General features: G+C 44.7%; 1 protein-coding gene across 2 annotated transcripts in view; it reads right to left on the minus strand.

Moving 5' to 3' along the window:
- LOC119661125 (netrin receptor unc-5) overlaps positions 1-20702 on the minus strand; it is a 219442-nt gene that overhangs the window by 109321 nt on the left and 89419 nt on the right. For both annotated transcript variants that reach the window (XM_038070323.1, XM_038070322.1), the window contains exon 2: positions 6611-7367. In XM_038070323.1, the coding sequence (XP_037926251.1) occupies positions 6611-7207 (597 nt within the window). In that variant the 5' untranslated portion in view covers positions 7208-7367. The remainder of the gene's footprint in view (positions 1-6610; positions 7368-20702) is intronic.

The following is a 20702-nucleotide window of genomic DNA, read 5'->3' on the forward strand; positions in this document are numbered from 1 at the left end:
TCACGCTAGCATCCTAGGGCAGAGGAGCCGTCTTCGCCTAATATAACTCTATTAACTGCTGCGAGTGATAGTGGGTTTAGATGCTAAGTCGTAAACGAGGGGTCCGTGGGCCAAAAAAAAGAGGGTGTAAGATGCTCCCCATTTGGTCCGGTCCGACATCAAGTGGATGCGGACTTAGGACCACGTGATCCTTACAAAAATAAGTCAATAGAGCTTTCAACCGCTTCCGTTCATCGATCCGTTTCCACTATTCTGCACCCAGGTAGATCTCATGCCGCCTTTTCGGGACGGGGCTAAGGACCTGTGCAACACCAAAGAAAAGAACACTTTTGATGGTTACCCAATGTTCATCGATATTCTCAGGCAAGTGCCCCAGGGTATCTGCCGTCCGATCAGCAAGAAAACCCTCCCACTGTCAAACGATAGGGTATCACATAAGCGATTGATGTTGAATTTGTGGGGTCTCAACTCTTGAACCCTGGGAAAAGTGGCAGACGCAACACGCAAGCGAACGTAAGGGACTATTAGATGGTGATCCTTTTCGAAGCCGATGTCAATGCCTGCCATATTACGTATATCTGGAAAGTGATCAAGCTGCAGAAATCCATAAACTTTGGGGTTTATATTAATAATTTATTTAGTTTTTTATTTTCAAATTTACTAATTTTTTTTAACATAAAATCTTATTAATATTTCGTATTTATTGTCTGCCGGGTCCTGCTTGCCGGCTCCTCAACAGCCTCATGACCGTCTGTACGCTCGGTACTTGGCGTCCGATGGGCATGCCGCAAACTGTTTTCAGTTTTCGACGTGTGCGGTGGATGCGTTCATTGATCAACAGTGAAGCTCCTCACCCCAAGCTAAAATCAAGTTTTTCGGCGAGAAAACCCATGGCGAAGTTACTCGGTCGCGGCCGACTGGTAGACGTCAAAACGGACGCGTCATTCACGCTTGGAAGAAAGGCTTCAGCCTGTACAAGGAAACCGTTTTCGGTTTGTCATCGATGTCCAGACTCAATGTGTGCTCCCCACGTTAGAGGACATCATAGGGGTCCTCGTATCGTTACTGCAGCAGCTCTCGCCAGTGCAGAGTTCGAGCCCTCTATAAGTGTGGACCACTGGATGCACGTCACGAGATGCCGCAGATGGCTTTAATTTTTCAACGGTGTTCCGTAGCAAACACAACAATCCGGTGTCCCGAAACCCTGTTCCTCTTATTAAGAACCAGGTCGTCGTAGAGTCGTAGGTTCTCCCCGTATACATGATTAGCAAGGCGGATAGCAGATAAGCGGCTATACGGAGGCCAAGCAGAACGAAAGGCTAGACCAGCCACCAGGATGGATCCCCCTTCGCCATAATGGCCTTCAGCCTCCCATGCCAACGTCGAATGGTATGCGGTTGAGTGAGAATCCTTGGATCTTTCTGAGCTCCGAGATGAGAGTAGATTCGAATTACATTCCCTGGGCTGTCGTAGTTACAGCAGCAACATCAAAGGGTGGAATCGACTCTCGACAGAAGGCCTCAGCACATGACTCTGCTGTAATATTTCCTTACGCCATCGCATAAACCGATCAATGATTGCGAGGCAGTACTGTGAGTGTCGCAAAGGACCTAAAATGTCGAGGTGTGTAGTAGGGATTACCTATTTGTCCTTCCTAGCATGCCTAAGTATTGTTTTTGGCATGCAATATACTCTCTGGCCCAATAATTCACGTTCTTGTTCACGGTGGGCCAGAAATACTCGATGAATCAAAGACAGTAAACTCCTCGAACTCTTATTTGAAGTCCAACTACAGGCTCTGAAGAATTATGCCATCTTTCTGGGCCGCAGCGATTGCCGAAAACCCGACTTCCTCTGACGACTGGAAATAGGCAAAAATGATCAAATAGGCAAATGATCAAAATGCAAGCAAATATATGCCCCGATCATATATTTGCTTGCAACCGAAGTCGAGAAGCTAATACAACCTCACTTTATTGTTGAACCACTATTTTTTATTAACTTTCGTTGGTGGGCGGACAGGACTGGAGACTTCTTGAGACTGTTAACAAATGCCAGAGCGTCCACTCTAATGAGGACCTGAAAGTATGTCTCGAGGTCCCTGGAGGTGTCGTTGTGTGTCGGGAAAGGGGAGTCGGCCGCAGTTTCGAAACCGCGTCCCTGAGCAGACGCAACATGCTGGAGTCGCTTAACACTGCCCGAATAACCAGAACAAGGTCGGCGGGGAGGCGCAGATTCTCCCCGTGTACCATTTCCGCTGGGCTGCCCGTGAATTCCTCTCATTGGGCTGTACGGAGGCCGAGGAGGGCGAAAAGCAAAGCTACGACGGCTCGTCGCGAGCCATTAAGGTGGCCTTCAGCGTCCAGTGCCATTCGACTGAGGACGGTATGCAGTAGTCCCATGCTGTTTGAAGCCAAGGAGCTTTCCTAATTCCGTGAAAAAGTAGATTCGAATTGCATTGCATGCTCTGTGATGATTACGGCTGCAACATCGAAGCGCGGAATCCACTCTCGACAGAAGGCCTCATCACATGATTGTGCCGTAATGTCAGACAGAGGTATTGCTTCACGACACCTATCGATGATGGTGAGGCAATACTTGAGTCTCGCAAAGGGCCAATGATGTCGAAATGCATGGTGTGGAAGCGCTTGGTTGACCTAGGGAATACACCTACTTTCTTTCGTACCTGCTTTTTGACCATGCATTTTTGGCACGCGGTGCACGGTCTAGCCTAAGAGCTTACGTCCATATTCATGGACCGCTAGAGGTATTTTTCGGTGACTAACCGCTTCGTTGTCCTGATGCCTGGGTGTCCAAGATCGAGTATTTCGTGGAATACTTTCTTGCGAAAATCAGCCAGAATGAATAGTCTGGATCCCTTATACGAGTTCTTGCAGAGTAAATAAGAGTTTGATCTGAAAATAGGAAACTCCTTGAACTTGTATTTGTAGTTTGTCTTCCGGCTCTGAAGCTCTGCGTTGTCTTTTTGTGTCTCATTGATTGAAGCATAATCAACCGCGGCGACGACTGTGACCTCCGAGATTTGAGATATAGTGTCTGAAACAACATTTTCTTTTCCAGACATGTATTGGATATCAGAAGTAAACTCAAATGCCGAAGTTGGCGAGGGGACGCTTTGCCCGGCTTTTGTTTAAGCGTGAAAGTAAGGGGCTTGTGGTCCGTGAACACGGTGATCCTTTACCGTGGTTGATGGGGAAAGCTCTTTATTGTCTCAACATTGTCTGGGTCAGCTTGGATACCGTTACGGGTTATTAAGTGGCCGAAAAATTTTACCTGCCTCTGGAGGAATCTGCATTTTTCAACGTTTAGGGCAAGTCTGGCCTGAAGGAAACGTTGAAAAATGCACTCGAGATGGCTCAGATTCTGAAAAGGATGCGACCAAAACATCATCCATGTAGACGAAACAAAAGTTCAAATTTTTCAAGACAGAGTGGATGAACCTCTGGAAAGTCTGGAAAGTCTGCCCAGCCTTCCACAAGCCGAAAGTCATCCTGGTGCACTCGAAGAGTTCATAAAGTGTGCAGATTGTCGCTATCGGAATGTCTTCAGGAGCGACAGAGATTTGGTGATACGCCTTAGCTAGACCCAAAGTCGTAAAAATAGGACGTTGGCGATTATGCAAAATCATGGATGAGTGGAATGGGGTATCGGTCTGGAACTGTTTGAGCATTCAGACGCCTATAATCTCTGGTCGCCATTGACCGTTTGGCTTAGGGACCAAATAAAGTGAAGAGGACTAACAACTATTAGAAGGTCTGCAAATACCCTGTTTACCCTGTTGTTAAATCCTTGAACTCTTTCTTTGCAATAGCAAGCTTCTGAAGTGAAAGTGGACGCTCTCTTGAACATATTGAAGAGCCCGTAGTGTTGATGTGGTGCTGCATATTGTGCTTAAACTGCTTTCCGTAGTAATGTTGCGATACTTTGTGAGGAGCGCGCGAATGCGGTGGGCGGCAAAATCTTCGAAAATTATCGAAAGTGTCATTTTGACAGGTGGTAATTTTCCCTGGCGTTTGTAATGAGGGTTGCGCGGTTTATCAAAGCCTTGTTCTGCAAGTCCATCAGCAGCCCATGGTAACACTGGAAGTCTGCGCCTAATATGGGGATGCTAATGTCCGGCGGAACGAAATGCCACGGAAAGGTTCGGCACAATCTGAGACTCACGTCCACCTGTCTATAGCCATAGATGCGGATGGGAGAAGAGTTTGCGGCCACCAGTCGTAGAATGTTGCGGAATAAGGATGTTCGGACGGGGTACAGGGAGAACCGACACCTTGGCGCCCGTGTTGACCTAGAAGCAACGTCTGCTTAGAGGGTCGAAGATTGTAAGGCGACGTGGTACTGCGCTTCGAGTAGCCGTCGCCGAGGCACTCAGCGAGCTTAGTTTTTTATTGCGTTAAACGTGCATCTGGTAGTACATTTAGTTGCTGAAGGTCCGTATTTACGATGGTACCAGTGAATCGTCGAGGCTGATGAGGGTGCTGGCGTGCGGTTACCCGAACACCCATTTTGGGAAGCGGATCTCAATCATGATTGCGGTCAAGACCTACCTCCAGAAAGCAAAGTACCAACCGTCGCTTCGAGGTTTGTGATCGCGTCGACCAGTGGAGTCACTATGGCCTTGAGCTTATCCACCTCGCGAGTTGCGTGTCGGGAAAGCTCAATGCGTACACCTCGTATATTTTGTCGGTCGGGGCGGACAACACATCTAGCGATGCCGAGTCCAAGCAGGCTAAGATGCAGCGAGTGTTCTCCAGGAGTCATTGCAGGTAGAGAGACTTTATCAGATTTGACCTTATCCCCACCCAGCTCCGTTTTTTCCGCGCGGTTTTTCCTATCGCGGTCAACATCTTTGGGAAGCAGTTTTCCCCAATGATATATTTGGTTGCAATCGAAGTCGCTAGAGGCTAACACAACCGAACTAACTTCGTTTTTAATACAATTTAATACTTTATTCTACTTAAATAAACCATTGTACATATTCACAAATCACTTCATAAAGGTTAAATCCTTGTAAATTACGTCTATAATCACTTTATTGTTGAACTTGCATTTTTTTATGAAATTTCATTGGTCGGCGGACAGGACTACAGTCTTCTTGACACTGTTAACAAATGTTGTTCTTAGCATTTGACACCTCACTGTCTGTCAGTCCGTCAGTTGTTTCTGCAGCCATTGAATGGAAGCGGAGGCGAATTCATAATGGCGCCTAGGTTTGCGCCTCCTATATACCGCCACAATTATCCTTTTGTATTTTTGTTCGTCCTAAACACTGCGTATTGGTCAAATATACATGCCCATGCCGCGTGATGGCAAATGCATTTTGTATAGCGGTACGTTTTAGAAATATGAAGCATTGATATCTTTAAGCAGTGCCGTGAAGCAGTTGATCGGAAGCTGCGACGAGGGTTCTGGTGGGTGCTTTCTTTTTCTTGTTCTTTGACGAGAGACCGGGAGGGGCATATTCTCCATATCTATACGACCTAAGGATGCAAAGGAAGCTTGGGAATTCCAAGGGCTCACCAACATCAACACACTACAATCAACAGAATGGAATATTCATGGCGCCTGATTTACTGAGTGCATGCAATGCAAACCGCAACTTATTAGGAGGCAATAAATCCCTCATAAAGATTTCAAAACGTTTAATTAAAACCAAATGTACTCCAAATGGTGTTTGTTTTAAAAACAATCCATGCTTCAAGTGTCTCTATTTGCATCACATAAATTACATCACTACCCAGAATAACTAAGCACCACGCAGGAAACAACCATCACAAGTGTGTATATTTTTTTTAAAGCAAACCATAAAAATATTTTCTAATTTCCACGTAAATTTCCATATAATCTTCATTATCTGTTTGCCCTGATTTATACCCAACCGAGCTTGACTTATTGCTGGGCTTTTTTCTGTGTTATTTTGTTATTTTTGCACAACAGCATTACAAACAATGGCGGATAGTGGAACGAACTGCGATAAAATTCACACCAGCCTTGAATTAATTATTAATGCAGGAAGGAAAAAAGCAATCGTAGTTTTTGTTGTTGAGCTTTTATTGTCTATCAAATTTATTTTTGCGCTTGTTGTTACTTAACATCAAATTGCGGACAGATTAATGAAAATCATGGAAGAGAGCGGGTAACGCAACCACCTCATGTGGAACCTATTAGAGGTGGAATAGTATTTTTAAAGAAAAGATGGATTGTTTTGTGAATTCATAGGAAGGAGATGCTTCTGGAAAGAGCCAGTGACCTAATGTTCTTAGTCGAGAATGCTGACGAAGCCTGAAATTCTCCCCAAACCCAGAAACAATTGGGGTTGAAAGGACTATCAGCTTCTCCATTTCGAAGACTAATGTGGTAGGAATTTACTATTGTAACCGGAATGAATCGAATATCCGTGCTTGCATTAGTAACAGCAATGAATTGGCAGATATAGGCGCATAGATAGCATGACATATTCAAGATTTCCCAAAGTTGCATTTCGATCTAAATATGGTTTCACTACGGACTTATGGCGGAATAAATTAGTTCCAAAATTCAATTAGATTTTCACGTCTAATCGGTACATAAGCAAAATATCACTCACCTTTAATGCATGTGCTGCCTTGCACTTCAACGTTGCCGGTCGATTCTTCACCACAAAGGTACTTTGCGGTTCAACCAGGAACAATGGCAGTGATCCCTCGCTATCATGTCCTTCAAGTTTCGTTCCAAAGCTATCCAGCATTGGATCTAATTGACGCTCTTCATACTCCGTCGCTTTGTATTCATGCTCCCCTTTGTCTGGATAGTTCTCACCATCATAATCCTCATCATATAGGTCGTCACCAAAGTCCGAATGGCTTCCGAAATGGCCTGCACCACCACCACCGGTACCGCCGACACTGCCACCACCACCGAATCCACCGAAACCATGATCCGTGGGGGGAGTTTTCTCACCCCCAGCATCTCCAATTTTCGGTTTTGTCTCGATGGGCTTTAAGGCATCTAGTGGTGATGTGGGCTTTTTGTTGTCCAACAGTGGCGGAATGTTAGCCGTGCCTGAAGTAGGCGCGTCCGAGGACGCTCTATCGGCCGCCGCTATATTTAGACTACGATTAATGGACCCAGCCACCGCCTGATTCTGAATGCCGAACGTTCTAAGGCACAGGACGTAGATAATAAAAACGTTGTAGAATATCATCGCATAACAAATTCTCTAATGAAATGTCGCGCTCACGAACACCAAAGGGGACAATCAATCATAGTTTGACACTTTTTCGACAGTGACATTGCCCTTCTATCTGAATGAGCAAGGCTGCGACATCATTGCTGTAGCATCATCATCTCTTGTGCGATGGTACCTGGAATGAGATGAGAGTTAAAAGGAAAATTATGTTAGATATATCATTTTTGGATGCTGGGTGATTATGTCATAATGAAGTTGGGATTTTAAATGTTATATGTTGGAAGTGAGGGAGCCGACTAAGCTTAGTTCCGCTGCTGGAGATAAATTCATGAGAAGGGAAAGACTTTGAGAACAGTCGAATTTACGGACAGTAATAACTGGATAGTGGTAACACAAGGTACCGATTGAAGAGTCGTGGTGAATGAAAAGGGCGGATAATCTTAATAGCCAAACTATCAGTAGACTCCCACAACCCCAATTTTAAGCGCACGATTTCAAATCGATGAGTTTTGAGTACGACACTATTTTTCTTATGAAAACCATAATTACCCTCACTCACCTGCGCTCCTATTTAAGATAGTTCCGAAAAAAAGTTAATGAAAGACCTTCCGATAAGATCATGAACCAAATTAACCTCAACTATAGGAATACCTTTGATAAACTCATATCAATTCTGCCCAAAAAGTCGTTTCGCACATGGCCTTACAAATTCAAACATAGATAGAAAGAGGGGAGTCGAAGGGTAGTCTTGGTCCCATGATGAAACATGGATTGGTACCCACAATGAAACGCCTGCTGAACCAACACCAACAGTTCTACTACCAAACCCTACCTCGACCTTCACGTGGTGACTGCTGGGAGCTCTTTCTTAACGAAAAGCTGCAGACAGAGAAGGATGAAGGCGAGTCTCTCGCCTCTAAAAACGGGACAAATTGTATCAACTGGTCCTCCAGGTTGGAGATTGGGTAGGGCTGGCAACCAACCCTACATGAAAAACAGCTTGTGATGAAGCTACAACAGGAGCCTTGGACTGGACTTATAACAAAACTACGAACCCAGCCACGTAAACGGAATAACGCGCAGAGAAGGAGCTGCCAAGCAGCTAGTCGGTACCCCAATATAGAATAGATGTAATAATGTTGCAGGAGTTGCGTTGGTGAGGGACCGGCTACTTGGAAAAGATGGACTCGAATGACCATCTCGTTGGCATGGGGCTCCGGGCTCGAATAATAACAACACCTGTAATCCCCTCTGACAATCAGGTAAACTTAACACTGAAGCAATTTACAGCACAGCCCTTCGCAACACCTATAAGGGGGAAGTGGAAGCCGCAATAACCGCAGTCAACAGAGATTCTGGAGATGAAGCATCAACAAATGATCTTCATAATCACCTGATTTATCATAAATACGCCACAAAAGTACTTGGCCCCAGCCGCAAAAGGAGTCGGAACGGCTGGCTTGACGATAAATATGAGCTAGCAATGGAACGGAAGAATGCTGCATACCGAGTAATGTTGCATTCTCAACGAACGCTGGCACGCACGGGGACTTATCTCGAAGTCCGTCGAGCGGAGAAGCGACTTCACAGACGGAAAAGGAAACCTGGTAGAATCAACAGGTCTGTGAACTCGAAACATACAGGGAACAACCGCACCAGGTGCGTAAGTTTTACCACCAAGTCAGGTTTTAGTGGTAGGAAGCAGGACCCGCGAGGAAAGGAGGTTTTGTAAGGCAGTTGAGGCCTTAGAAACTTTGGCTATAGATGATCTGACATGGGATTTAAGTTTGTTGTTGGGAGAGGTTCCCGGGTATTTGGTGGATCTCTCCTGATGCGGGAGGGCCGTTGACGTTGAGGAGAAACGGCGGGCGTAGGGGAAAAGCTTGGGCAGGGGAATATCATGGAGAAAGATGTTAAAAAGTTTCGGGCCTAGGATGGACCCCTGTGGGACTCCTGAGTCGACAGGGAAGTCGATGGGGCGAAGTTCGTTGAAGCCCACGTGACAAGTTCTGTTGGAGAGGAAGTCTACCAGTATTCCAAATAGGAGAAGGGGCATTAGACTGGATTAGCTTGAAAAGCAAGTCTTCTTTTCAGACTGAATCGAATGTCATTTCAAGGTCTCGGGCGCAGGCTACGGTGCATTGCCTATTTCCCAGACGATTGAGGATGTGCTCATGCAGGAAAGGATTTGCTTGTATGGTGGATCTGAAGTTTTCGAAGCCAAATGGATTAAGCGGAATGATAGAGTAGTAGTACCTATTGTGGTGAATTAGTAGGATGCATTCGAACATTTTTCCAATATTGGATAGAAGAGAGGTAGGGTTCATAGCTTTGAGATCGCCAGAGCAACCCCTCTTAGGAATTGTTATTAGGAGGGCTGATTTCCAGGATACAGGGAGGTGCCCGTTATTTCACCAGTTGTTAAAGAGGATGGCGAAACGTTCACTGACCGATTCTGACTATATCAGCCGGACGGTTGGGAAAGAAAGGGCAAAGGTAAGAACCTTCCCAACTCAAATTTTTATCGTTGACAGTAGTGGCGACTGCCGAGATTTAGATGGTATCCGCGGGCGAATTGGCTCCGAATAAGTGGCTGAAGTAGTCTAAGCAGGCAGATATTTTTTCCTCAGGGGAGTGGAACTCGAGATTTCCTATTTTTATCGGGGAGTACTTGACGTTGAGAGAAGATTTTTTCCTTCCAACCAGTCGATTAATTATTGAAAAAACAGGGAATTGAGAAGCTTCTTGTAGACGGCATTCAGCTCGCATCTAATAGCTCCATTAATTTTGCTGGACAGGTTTTTAATAATCTCGGAGAGAAGACAACCCCAGCGAATGCTCAAGGTGTGGGACAGCGAATGGATGACTGACGTCTGCCAACGAGGCATTAACTATTCCAGACACAAAAAGGGAGATATCACGAAGTGCAGCAATTAGAGCTATCACGTTGCTGAGTACCATCTATAAAATATTCTCCGCTAACTTGCAACCAACAACATTCTTGCCAGTCCTCATGTATTCCTTGGAAACATGGTCTCTTAGCATAAAAAATGCGAACTCTTGGCCGCGTTTGAGAGAAGAATCAGAGGAATTTTTTTGTCTCCTACATGGGAATGGACAATTCCTTAGCCTAATTAACGACGAAATCTATGAGCGATACCATGAGCGTCTGTGGATAAAATTCGGCTTAATAGGTTGCGGTGGGCGGGTCATTTAATCGGTATGGATGAGGATGATCCAGCGCGGAAAGTCTATAAGGGCAATATCTACGGTAGACAAAGAAGGTGAGGCAGACCCTACTTGAGATGGAATGATGGCGTAGGCCAGGACGCCAGACAGTTTTTAGCTTTTTTACCGAATTGTTAAACCTCGGCGCAAAACCGTGATGTCTGGAGTTCCTTCTTAAGGCAGCCCTAGACCAGATACCGATTGTTGCGCCGTTGACAATGATGATAGATAGAATTGTAAGCGCATAACCATTAAAAATATTCCTAATATGGAGAGGAAGATTAACGTCGCCAGCGAAAGGATAATAGACAACAAGATTGGACTCAATGGAATATCTAACGTGGCTAGAACAAAGCTAGACTAGATAATTTTAGTTATAAGGGTAGCACCATCCTAAGGTCGTACAAGTCGTCATGTGCACTAGAGGCGATTTGAAGTTTCGTGCAAGTTTCAATACACACGACTCACATTTCCATACATTCGATAGATATGCCGATTCGACAAAAAGGACGGTCCAAAGGTCAATCCGAACTTAATAAGCATGAATCCTCTACATGCGGGCAAGCACAATCCCATAACCTCGATTTCAAAAGGCGCCAACCTGAGGCGCTAGCATAGCTAAACCTGAACCTAAAGTTAGCAAGATATTCTTCTGCTTGGGCGCAGGAAAAGTGTTCTCGACACCGTAAACACCCTAAAACTGTCCCTAGTTCAGGCACGATGATGCATTAAAATTCTCACTCAACGGATACCGCAAAGTTCCAGCACATCACCAAACGCTGAAAGAGCGAACACTTAATGTGTTATCTTTTTCGCGGGAGGCGAATGTACGACGCGCTACTACGCATTTTATTTCTGGAAAAGATGCCCGAGAAAATACGGCGTATCTTAACAATCGGTTCCGCTGTAACCCTTGACCAACCGACAAGATGCTCAAAATCACTTATCTTACGATCAATAAGATTCCACATCTGGAAAATCCCTTGAACAAATCCTCGGAGACAGATCTTCTGCAAGGAATAGTAAACCGACTCAACACGCTCAAATTTAGGCTTGCCTGCTTAAGATTTTGAAGCCAAAGCAGAGGACAGTTCAACCTTCGTGGCCGCTCACTTTTTGCCCTCAAGAGATGCTATTACCACTGACTTTTGGGTTTGAAGGAGCCCATACAGCGCGTCGTGTTTCTCCTCACGAATTGAAAATAGCCCAGCCATACTTCAAGTCCTACATTGACAACAGTTTATGCCAACCTTCGAGCACTCCTTGGTCTTTAGCCCCCAAGAGCAACAAAGAGTTATGACCATGCAGCCATTCCCGAGATGTTAATGCAACCACGATTCTTGACCACTACAATGTCCACAGCTTCACGATCCCGAACCACACTGCGAGGGTGCATAACCTTTTCGAAGATAGACTTATGCCGTGCATTTTGGTGGATCATCACACCCTTTGGGTTTTTACAAAATTAAAGTGAAGACGTTTGAACTTCGTAACACTGACCAAATCTTCTAACGTTATATTGACATATGCTTGCGAGATCTTGACTTAGTTTTCAAATTCATCGATGACAGCTAGTTATTTTCAAAAACACCTAAAGGGCATAAGCGGCAATTTGTATCAAAGTAGTGAAGTGTTTTCTAGACGTTCCTGAAGCCGACTTTTTGGAATGTCATGCTACTCAAAAGGAATCAAACCCTCTTGTGGAACTAGTCAACGCTATTCAAGAATTTCCTTTGTCGATTACCATTGCTAAACTGCGGCGGTTGCTCGATATGATTAACCTGTACAGACCACATTTGCTCAAAACCACCGAGATTCAAGCACCACTCTTGGATATCCGGAGCTAAAAGAAGAAATAAACGGTCGAAGTTTCCAAGCAGCAATTTGCAAACGCAGCACTTCTGAGACATCGATTGGAGAATGCAGAGCTCGCAATCCGCACAGATGTCTCGGAACACACCATGGGGGCCGTCCTCGAACAGCTTCATGTCGAAAACTGGGAACACCTGGGTTTCTTCTCTAAGAAATTTAGCGACAGAAGAATTACTCAGCTTTCGACAGAGTTTGAAGCCATCTACAGTACGCTCAGATACTTTCATTATCTGGTCGAAAGTCGTTCGCTCCGAATGAAGGCGGATCACAAGCCGCTCGTTTATGCTTTGCAAACCAAAACTTCAAAATCATTTCTCTGAGTAGAACGTCAACTCGAATATATTAGTTAATTCATCACTAATATCGATCACGTCACTTTGGAGGCAATGATCCAGAGGATGCACTGCCCCGTGTCCAGGCCATTGAAGTCCCCCGGTCGCAGTTACTTAACTGGAACCCAAGGGCGGCGACATAGAGCCGAAACGCCTTTTTCAAACCAGCTCGAACCTGAAACTTGTAAAGCTGAGAGCGGGTGATCCTCCAGAATACCGCACAATGGGCCCGGGTTTGTCTGGTTTGTCAATGCACTAAGATTTCTCAGCCCTGAAAACCTCAAATAGGAAAATTTGATATTCCAGATTTCCGTTTTAATAACGTAGACATTGATATAGTCGGACTGCTTCCTAAGTAGCGCGGATACTCTTATATGATACTATCTAGGCGATATAGATTTCGCGCTTTGATTCCCCCAGTCACCATCTCAAGTGATGATGGTTCACAGTTCGATAGCACCATTTTTCAGTGTCTTGTCAAACTCATCGGCTTTAAAAGGACAGGGACAACCGTGCACTACATGGTGGCAAGTGATATGGTCGATGGTTGGCCCCGCTCCCCCAAAGCTTTTATCTTCCCCGATAAACACAGGGAGAGAATAAGAAATTCAGCCTACTTCTACAGCTCATTTTCAAAAACCTTCCCGAAAGCGGTCACGTTTTTGTCGAGGGAATAAGATTAAAACGTCTTTGCAGCCTCCATATGAGGGTCCTTATCACATCATCTCCCATCGTAGCAATGAATATCTTGTACTTGACATAAACGGAAAGGGGCAATCGGTGAATTGAAGTTGCCTAGGTCTTGCATATTGGAAGTTTCAATTCCAACCCCGGATTTACAACCGACGGCCAGTACAGCTCCAGCGGCTGCTAAGCGGCTGCAACATGATCAGTCACCGTATTTTCGAGTTTCAGACGGACTCAGAAATTACTCCGAACGCATCCTGGAGCCCCATAGGAAAAGAAGGTCACATTCTCTCCTGCTACATTGTAACCCGTTCCTTAAAAGCTGAAAAGTGTGGGGACTTGCCAACCGTGTCAAAACTGTATCTTTCTGAATATTAATGTGACCTTCAACACGTCACAGATACGAAGAAAATTCAAATTATTTTCAAGATAGATAGATAGATAGATGTCTAAAGAACAATTCGAAGTACGGCGGGGTCGTTCATGGCAGGATCAGTTATATTTTCACGATGTGAATATGAATAGTTGACTCTGTGATACACAGTTCATCTGATATTTCCAAAAAATGACGCTGACTACAGATTCACTCGAATTGATAAACACATCATAATCGTGATCATTAGTGACCCGCACATATTACAACGTGATCAATTGGAGTTTTATCGCTTAAAATTGATTGTTCGGAATCAACTTACATGTGCTCAGAATGAACCATGAAATCAATGTTGGCCTGCATTTCTGCGTAATAGAAGTTACGACTTTTATCATTGAAGAAATTGATGCGGTTCGTATGCATTCAATTTGGAATATGTAAATTTCTTTGAGGGATACTTTCCCTCCGATTATTTGGTTGATTGAAAGTGTATACAGGAACGTTCAAAAGATCGAACAGAATTTTCCGATAACATAGGCACCAGGCGCGGAAGTTTTACCAACAAGTCAGCAGGATGAAGCCTTATACACCTCGATGCTCATCCTGCCGAGACAAAGAGGGAAATCTGATTTCCGACAGAATGGGCATATTGGAGCGATGGGTTGAGTACTTTGATGAGCTACTGAACAACCAGAACATCGGCGAGTTGGAGGTCCCGCCAACTGAAGACGACGGACAAATACTGCCACCACCAAGTTTAGGAGAAACAGTCCGTGCAATTCATCGGCTAAAAAATCATAAGTCGCCAGGAGCCGATGGAATTACAGCCGAATTGGTTAAATATGGAGGCGACCAGTTACACCAAGTGGTTCATCAACTTGTGCTCAAGGTATGGGACGGCGAATCAATGCCTGACGATTGGCAACGGGGCATAATCTGTCTCATACATAAAAAGGGAGATATCACACAGTGCAGCAATTATAGAGGTATCACGTTGCTGAGTACCATCTATAAGATATTCTCCACTATCTTGCTAGCCCGGATAGCCCCATACGCCCAGAACATCATTGGTCCATACCAAAGAGGCTTCACTCCAGGCAAATCAGCAACAGATCAGATTTTCTCTCTGCGGCAGGCGATGGAAAAACTGTTGGAATATGGACAACAGTTGCACCATCTGTTCATCGACTTTAAAGCCGCCTATGATAGCATAGCCAGGGTAAAACTGCACACGGCCATGAGAGAATTCGGTATCCCGACGAAATTAATAAGACTGACTAGGCTGACCCTGACCAATGTGCGAGGCCAGATAAAAGCAGCAGGATCACTCTCAAGACCATTCGACATCAACAACGGTCTACGACAAGGGGATGCGCTATCATGCGTCCTCTTTAACCTGGCCCTCGAGAAAGTGATCCGTGATGCTGAGGTGAATGCAAGAGGTACGATCCTCTTCAAGTCCACCCAACTACTGGCCTATGCTGACGATATCGACATCATGGGAAGAACCACCCGAGACGTACAAACTGCCTTCATCCAGATCGAGCAGGCGGCGCGAGATCTTGGGCTGCACATCAATGAAGGCAAGACCAAATATATGGTGGCAACGTCAGCACCGAAGACGAATCAACCAACAACATCAAACCGCACTGGTCAAACACAAACACGAAGAAGAATAAGGATAGGAGAATACAACTTTGAGACCGTTGACAATTTCTCCTATCTAGGGTCGAAAATCACAACCGATAACAACTACGATGATGAAATCCGCGCACGGTTGTTTTCAGCCAACAGAGCCTATTTCAGCTTACAAAGACTGTTCCGCTCGAAACGTCTCACCATAGGGTCAAAGCTCTTACTGTACAAGACTATGATCTTGCCAGTCCTCATGTATTCCTCGGAAACTTGGGTTCTTAGCAAGAAAAATTGCGAACTCTTGGCCGCGTTCGAGAGAAGAATCCTCCGAAGAATTTTTGGCCCCCTACATGAGGATGGACGATTCCGTAGCCAACACAATGACGAAATCTATGAGCGATACCATGACCGTCCGGTTGTGGATAAAATCCGGCTCAATAGGTTACGGTGGGCGGGTCACTTAATCCGTATGGATGAAGATGATCCTACCCGGAAAGTCTATAAGGGCAATATCTATGGTAGGAAAAGAAGACGAGGCAGACCCTGCCTAAGATGGAGCGATGGCGTGGGCCAGGACGCCAGACAGCTTTTAGGGATATCGAATTGGTGGACCTCGGCGCAAAACCGGGATGTCTGGAGTTCCTTATTAAGGCAGGCCTAGACCGGATACCGGTTGTTGCGCCGTTGATGATGATGATGATAGGCATTTATTGTAAGAGTCAGTCTATGACAAAAGCACGATTGATGTTCATACCAGGGTAGTGAGTCCTGTTTGAAAACTCTGGGTATTTTGTATGTCACTATTTGGTCCAAGCTTAAAGAGTTTCTCCTCGCGATTTGAGATGAAATTATCACAAGTAAACTAACCACGAGTAGCCGTGCTGGAACGGGTCATTCGAAAAATTCCGGTTGTTGAAGGATATTCCGCTTCCCATATCTAAACTTCAGTCGGATAGCACTGAGTTTCGTAACCTGCATTTACGTGGTACCAATGCCAAGGTGAAACAAAAGACGCTAGCAAATCAGAGAAAGACCATAATTTAAATATTGGCAACCCTAGATGGCAGTGAAAACCATAGTTTTTGCTAATCAACTCCATGAAGGAAGTTCAACGCATCAACCTCAACTGTAGCAAGAGTCAAGCACAGCGAAAATCTCTGGAGTATTCCTGCCAGCGTCTACAGCAACTAGAAATGCATGGGAACACTTGTTGATTTGGTGCTCCGCCCCGAACAAATCCTTGCTAAAATGTCTGTCACACTGTTTCCAGAGCTCCGAGCAGATTAGTGCCTAATAAAACCCAATCAACCTTTTTGATGTTGTGAAATTTAATCGTCCCGACGGACCCCGACTAAAATCTCCATAGTGGTGCCTGACGAGCCTAATTGCATAATCTGTAACGCCATGCATCCAATTTTCTCCTGTCAGTGCTTCCTCGAGTTGGATTTGGAGACGAACTGAAAATAATTCAAAAATATTTTAGATCCGTCAGCTATCTTCAACCTGACTATACCGCTAAGATCTGCCCTAAGGGGCCTTGCAAGCCTTTTACTAAAAAGCACAATACTCTTCCGCATGCACGAAGGGCCAGAGCCTTATTGAAACCACATCACGATAGAGAACGCTAGTCATCAAGCATCAGAAAAGGAATGACATCCGCATTGAGAAACTTAGCAAAGCAATTGCCTCAGCAATAAGAAAGCTGCGGCTAGTGGTTTTCTACATGATGCTAAGCTCAGTATTTGCAAGCTCACAAGGCATCAATGATAACCGGATTAACTGTCGAACTATCTCAGATTTCGGATTACAAATAAACATCCTACCAGAATGGAATCGAAAGGACCTTCCGTTGACTGAGCAGAGTAGCAACAGCTTTGTCAACTAGGGTAGATGCGTTCCTATTTTCCAGTATAATTTCATTACAATCTTCGAGGGAATTCGAGGTGAGCACGGCGTAGAAATTTCTCATCCGCTTCTAGCGATCGGACAAATTAAGCTATAAGGCAATCTCCCTCTCCTTTAAAACACCGCGCTAGGTTGTTTAATGCCAGGAACAGTTGGTGGAAGGACCAGCAACAATGCAATACCAGAAATCGAAATTAAGGAAGTTAATCTTTCTGAACAAGTGAAACCTTTTTGGAAACTGGATAACATGCCCCGTAGTTACCAGCTTTTCTCGTCAAAAAAAAGCAATCCTAGGTACATTTTTGGACGATGAACTAAGCAGACTGCCAAGGGACGGTGTCAAGTTGCACTGCCTTTTAGTACTGATCCAGGCATTCAATGCAAGTTCAAAAACATGCTTCTCCTAAGTTTCTATTCCCCCGAGTGCGAGCTATCACGTCATCCTGAACTAAATCAAGAGTACACAAAATCCATGGATGAGTATTTGAAACTGGGTCACAAGCAGGACGTTGCAGGTATTTCTCGACCACGATATTACCTTCTCGATCATTTCCTGAAGGCCTGACAGTATGTCAGCAAACATTAGAGTTGTCTTCGATACGTCTTCTAAAAACACTTCGCACGTCCCACGAAATAGCATATCGCTGATGATTTCCACCATTCAGGTGAGACTGTTCGCCAGTTTGCTACGGTTCAGACTGCCTAGATACGTGGGTATAGCAGACATAGAGAAAAAGTACTACCAATCAAACTTTGTCCTGGGCACAGGAAATTACTACTAATGCTCCGAAGGCGCAGCCCGGAAGAAGGCATAAAGTCAGTATCATTTATAAGGTACGCGATCAGCTGTATATCTGCCAAATAAGTGTTTGGAAAATTTGGCCCAAAGAGGGCAGGCTAGTTATTCATACGCATGACAAAATTGCAATGTCGACGATATCATGACCGGCTGCAACAGTCTCCCGGAATGGTTAAAAACCACTTGTATAGGCCGGGCTTAACTTGAAAGAGTGGCGCGGAAACGACAAATTCAGCGGGAATGAGGACAACTACGTTAAAACCTTACACTAAGGAGTGATAGTGAGCGAAAGGTCACAGCTCTTAATCTAAAAGGGGAACATTTTTCGTAGGTTACTGTGAATCACATAGTTCTAGAGACCAAGATCTAGGCCAGCTTAGTTTACCTCGCATACTGAAGCAAAGGGATAGGAAGTAGACCTTATGATGCTTTTCCCTAGTTATCCAATGAGAGGACTTCAAGGACCGAATTTGCTACCACCACCACAAACTTCTTACTCATTAAGCCGTCTTACTTCCTTTTTCAACGAACATGACATCTTAGGAGTAGGCGCCAGACTTGAAGTATAAAGTATAAAAAGAACCGTATAATCGCAATTGTTTTCAGTACCTTTGTACTGATGAAGGGGGTATGTTGCTCCCGAAATATATATATACACCATAAAATAAAATTGTAGTTTGGAGTAAGCTACTGGTCTCTCAATTTCAGAAGACGGATTCACACTAGCTAAGGTAGGCGGCATTCACATGTTCAGCTGCTAGGCTGCGCCGAGCTTCACAGTAGATGAATTCGTACTGATGGTGGAAAAATTAGCTTCTAAAGGAAGCCGCCACAATCCAATAATAATAGGTAGTGCTTGGGCCGAAGATTGGGGTAGTCGCGAAATAAATGTTAGAGGCCGCATATTGCTCGAAGTATTTATACGCCTGAATGGCAAATACTGGCGGCGTGAATACTTTTTGGAGACGGGATATGAGATCGGTAATAGACCTTACGTTTGTTAGCGTTACATTATCTAAGGATTTCTAATGGTGGGTGAGCGAGGAATATACGCACAGTGACCATCTTCCAGATAGAGCGTACGAATCAATAAAACTGCAGTATCGGGTTGGACATCCAAAAAACTTGACAAGCAAATGTTCGAGGAAATGCAGGAAGCGATGCCAGTGAGAAATGCAGAAGAAAAGGTAACGCAGGTTCTTGAAAAGATACGAAAACTTGCGATGCTTCCATGCCCCGCCGAACGGTATTCAAGAAATGAACACCCAACTTTTGGTGGAATGCCGAAATCGAAGAACTTCGTAAAGTTTGCCTCAAAGCCAGGAGACACAGCCAGCGTATAAGAACCCGGCAAGAGTTTGAGGAGTTGGACAACCGAGGAAAGAACTACAAGCAGCCATCTCTAAAAATAAAACTGAACACTTCAAGATATTATGCAAGAAAGCGGACTTTGACCCAAGGAGAGATGAATACCAGGCAGTTATGGCGTCAATCAAGGGTAAGCTCTCACCGCCGATCACCAACCCTGATTTGCTGCAGGAAATCATTAGTAATCCCTTCCCACAAGTTTCAAGTGAATTGAACTTACCCACTGTCTAGATAGATTCCGATGAAACTTCCGAGGTAACCACTAAAGAAGTTCTGGAAGCCGCGAAGAAAATTGCCAAAAATAAAGCCCCAGGTTTAGACGGCATTCCGAATAAAGCACTGACGGTGGGCGTCGAAACAGTTCCAAGGTGGTTTGCTGAAACATTTACGACGTGCTTCAATGATGGGATTTTCGCGGAAAAGTGGAGGAAACAGAAGCTTGTGCTAATATAAACCTTTGGATGATCCTTCGTCTTATAGGCCTATATGTCTGCTAAACGCATCGGCAAACTTTTCGCTAGGGTCATCTTCGATAGGCTTGTACCAATCACAGACAAGGAGGGTTTTCTCTCGGACAGACAGTTCGTATTCCGAAAGGCAAGATCTACGGCCAATGCGATCAGCACGGTGACGGAAATTGCGGAAAAAGGAATGGAGGCCAATAAATCTTGTGCGTAGTTACTCCTGTCGTGAAGAATGCCTTCAACACGGCAAATTAGAGCAAAATAATTGCGGCTTTAGCCAAATTGGGCGCTTCTAAATGCCTGGTGTATATAGTCATGGAATTTCTTCGGGAAAGGATCTCATATTACCATTAGGACGATGAACCTAAGACGTGTGGAATAGCCTGTGGGATTCCACAAGGATCAGTCCTCGGTCCTCTCCTGTGGATAATAATGTATGACGGAATTTTAAAGTTGCAATTGCCCACAAGAGTGACAATCATTGGCTTCGCAGACGACATTGGAGTGACTATCGTGGCACAAGATATTGATGAGGTCGAGGTACTCGCGAACGAGGCAATTTTTTAAATCAGGTCTTAGCTAGAGGAAGCTGGTCTGATGTTCGCAGAGCATAAAAATGAGGTAGTTTTTATCATAACGATCAGGATTGGTGTGCACATTATACAGTCGCAGCCTAGGAGTCATGGTTGGTTGAACTAAAGGCTGAATTTCAAGTCCCATTTTGAAAATTTAGCAACCAAAGCTTCCAGGTGGCTACATTGTTGGGAAGAATATTACCAAATATAGGTGGTCTTAGGCAAAGCCGTCGGCTCCTTATATCTAGAGTTGTCAGTTCCATCTTGCTTTA

Source organism: Hermetia illucens, chromosome 1 (genome assembly GCF_905115235.1).
Source record: "Hermetia illucens chromosome 1, iHerIll2.2.curated.20191125, whole genome shotgun sequence".
Taxonomy (NCBI): Eukaryota; Metazoa; Arthropoda; class Insecta; order Diptera; family Stratiomyidae; genus Hermetia; species Hermetia illucens.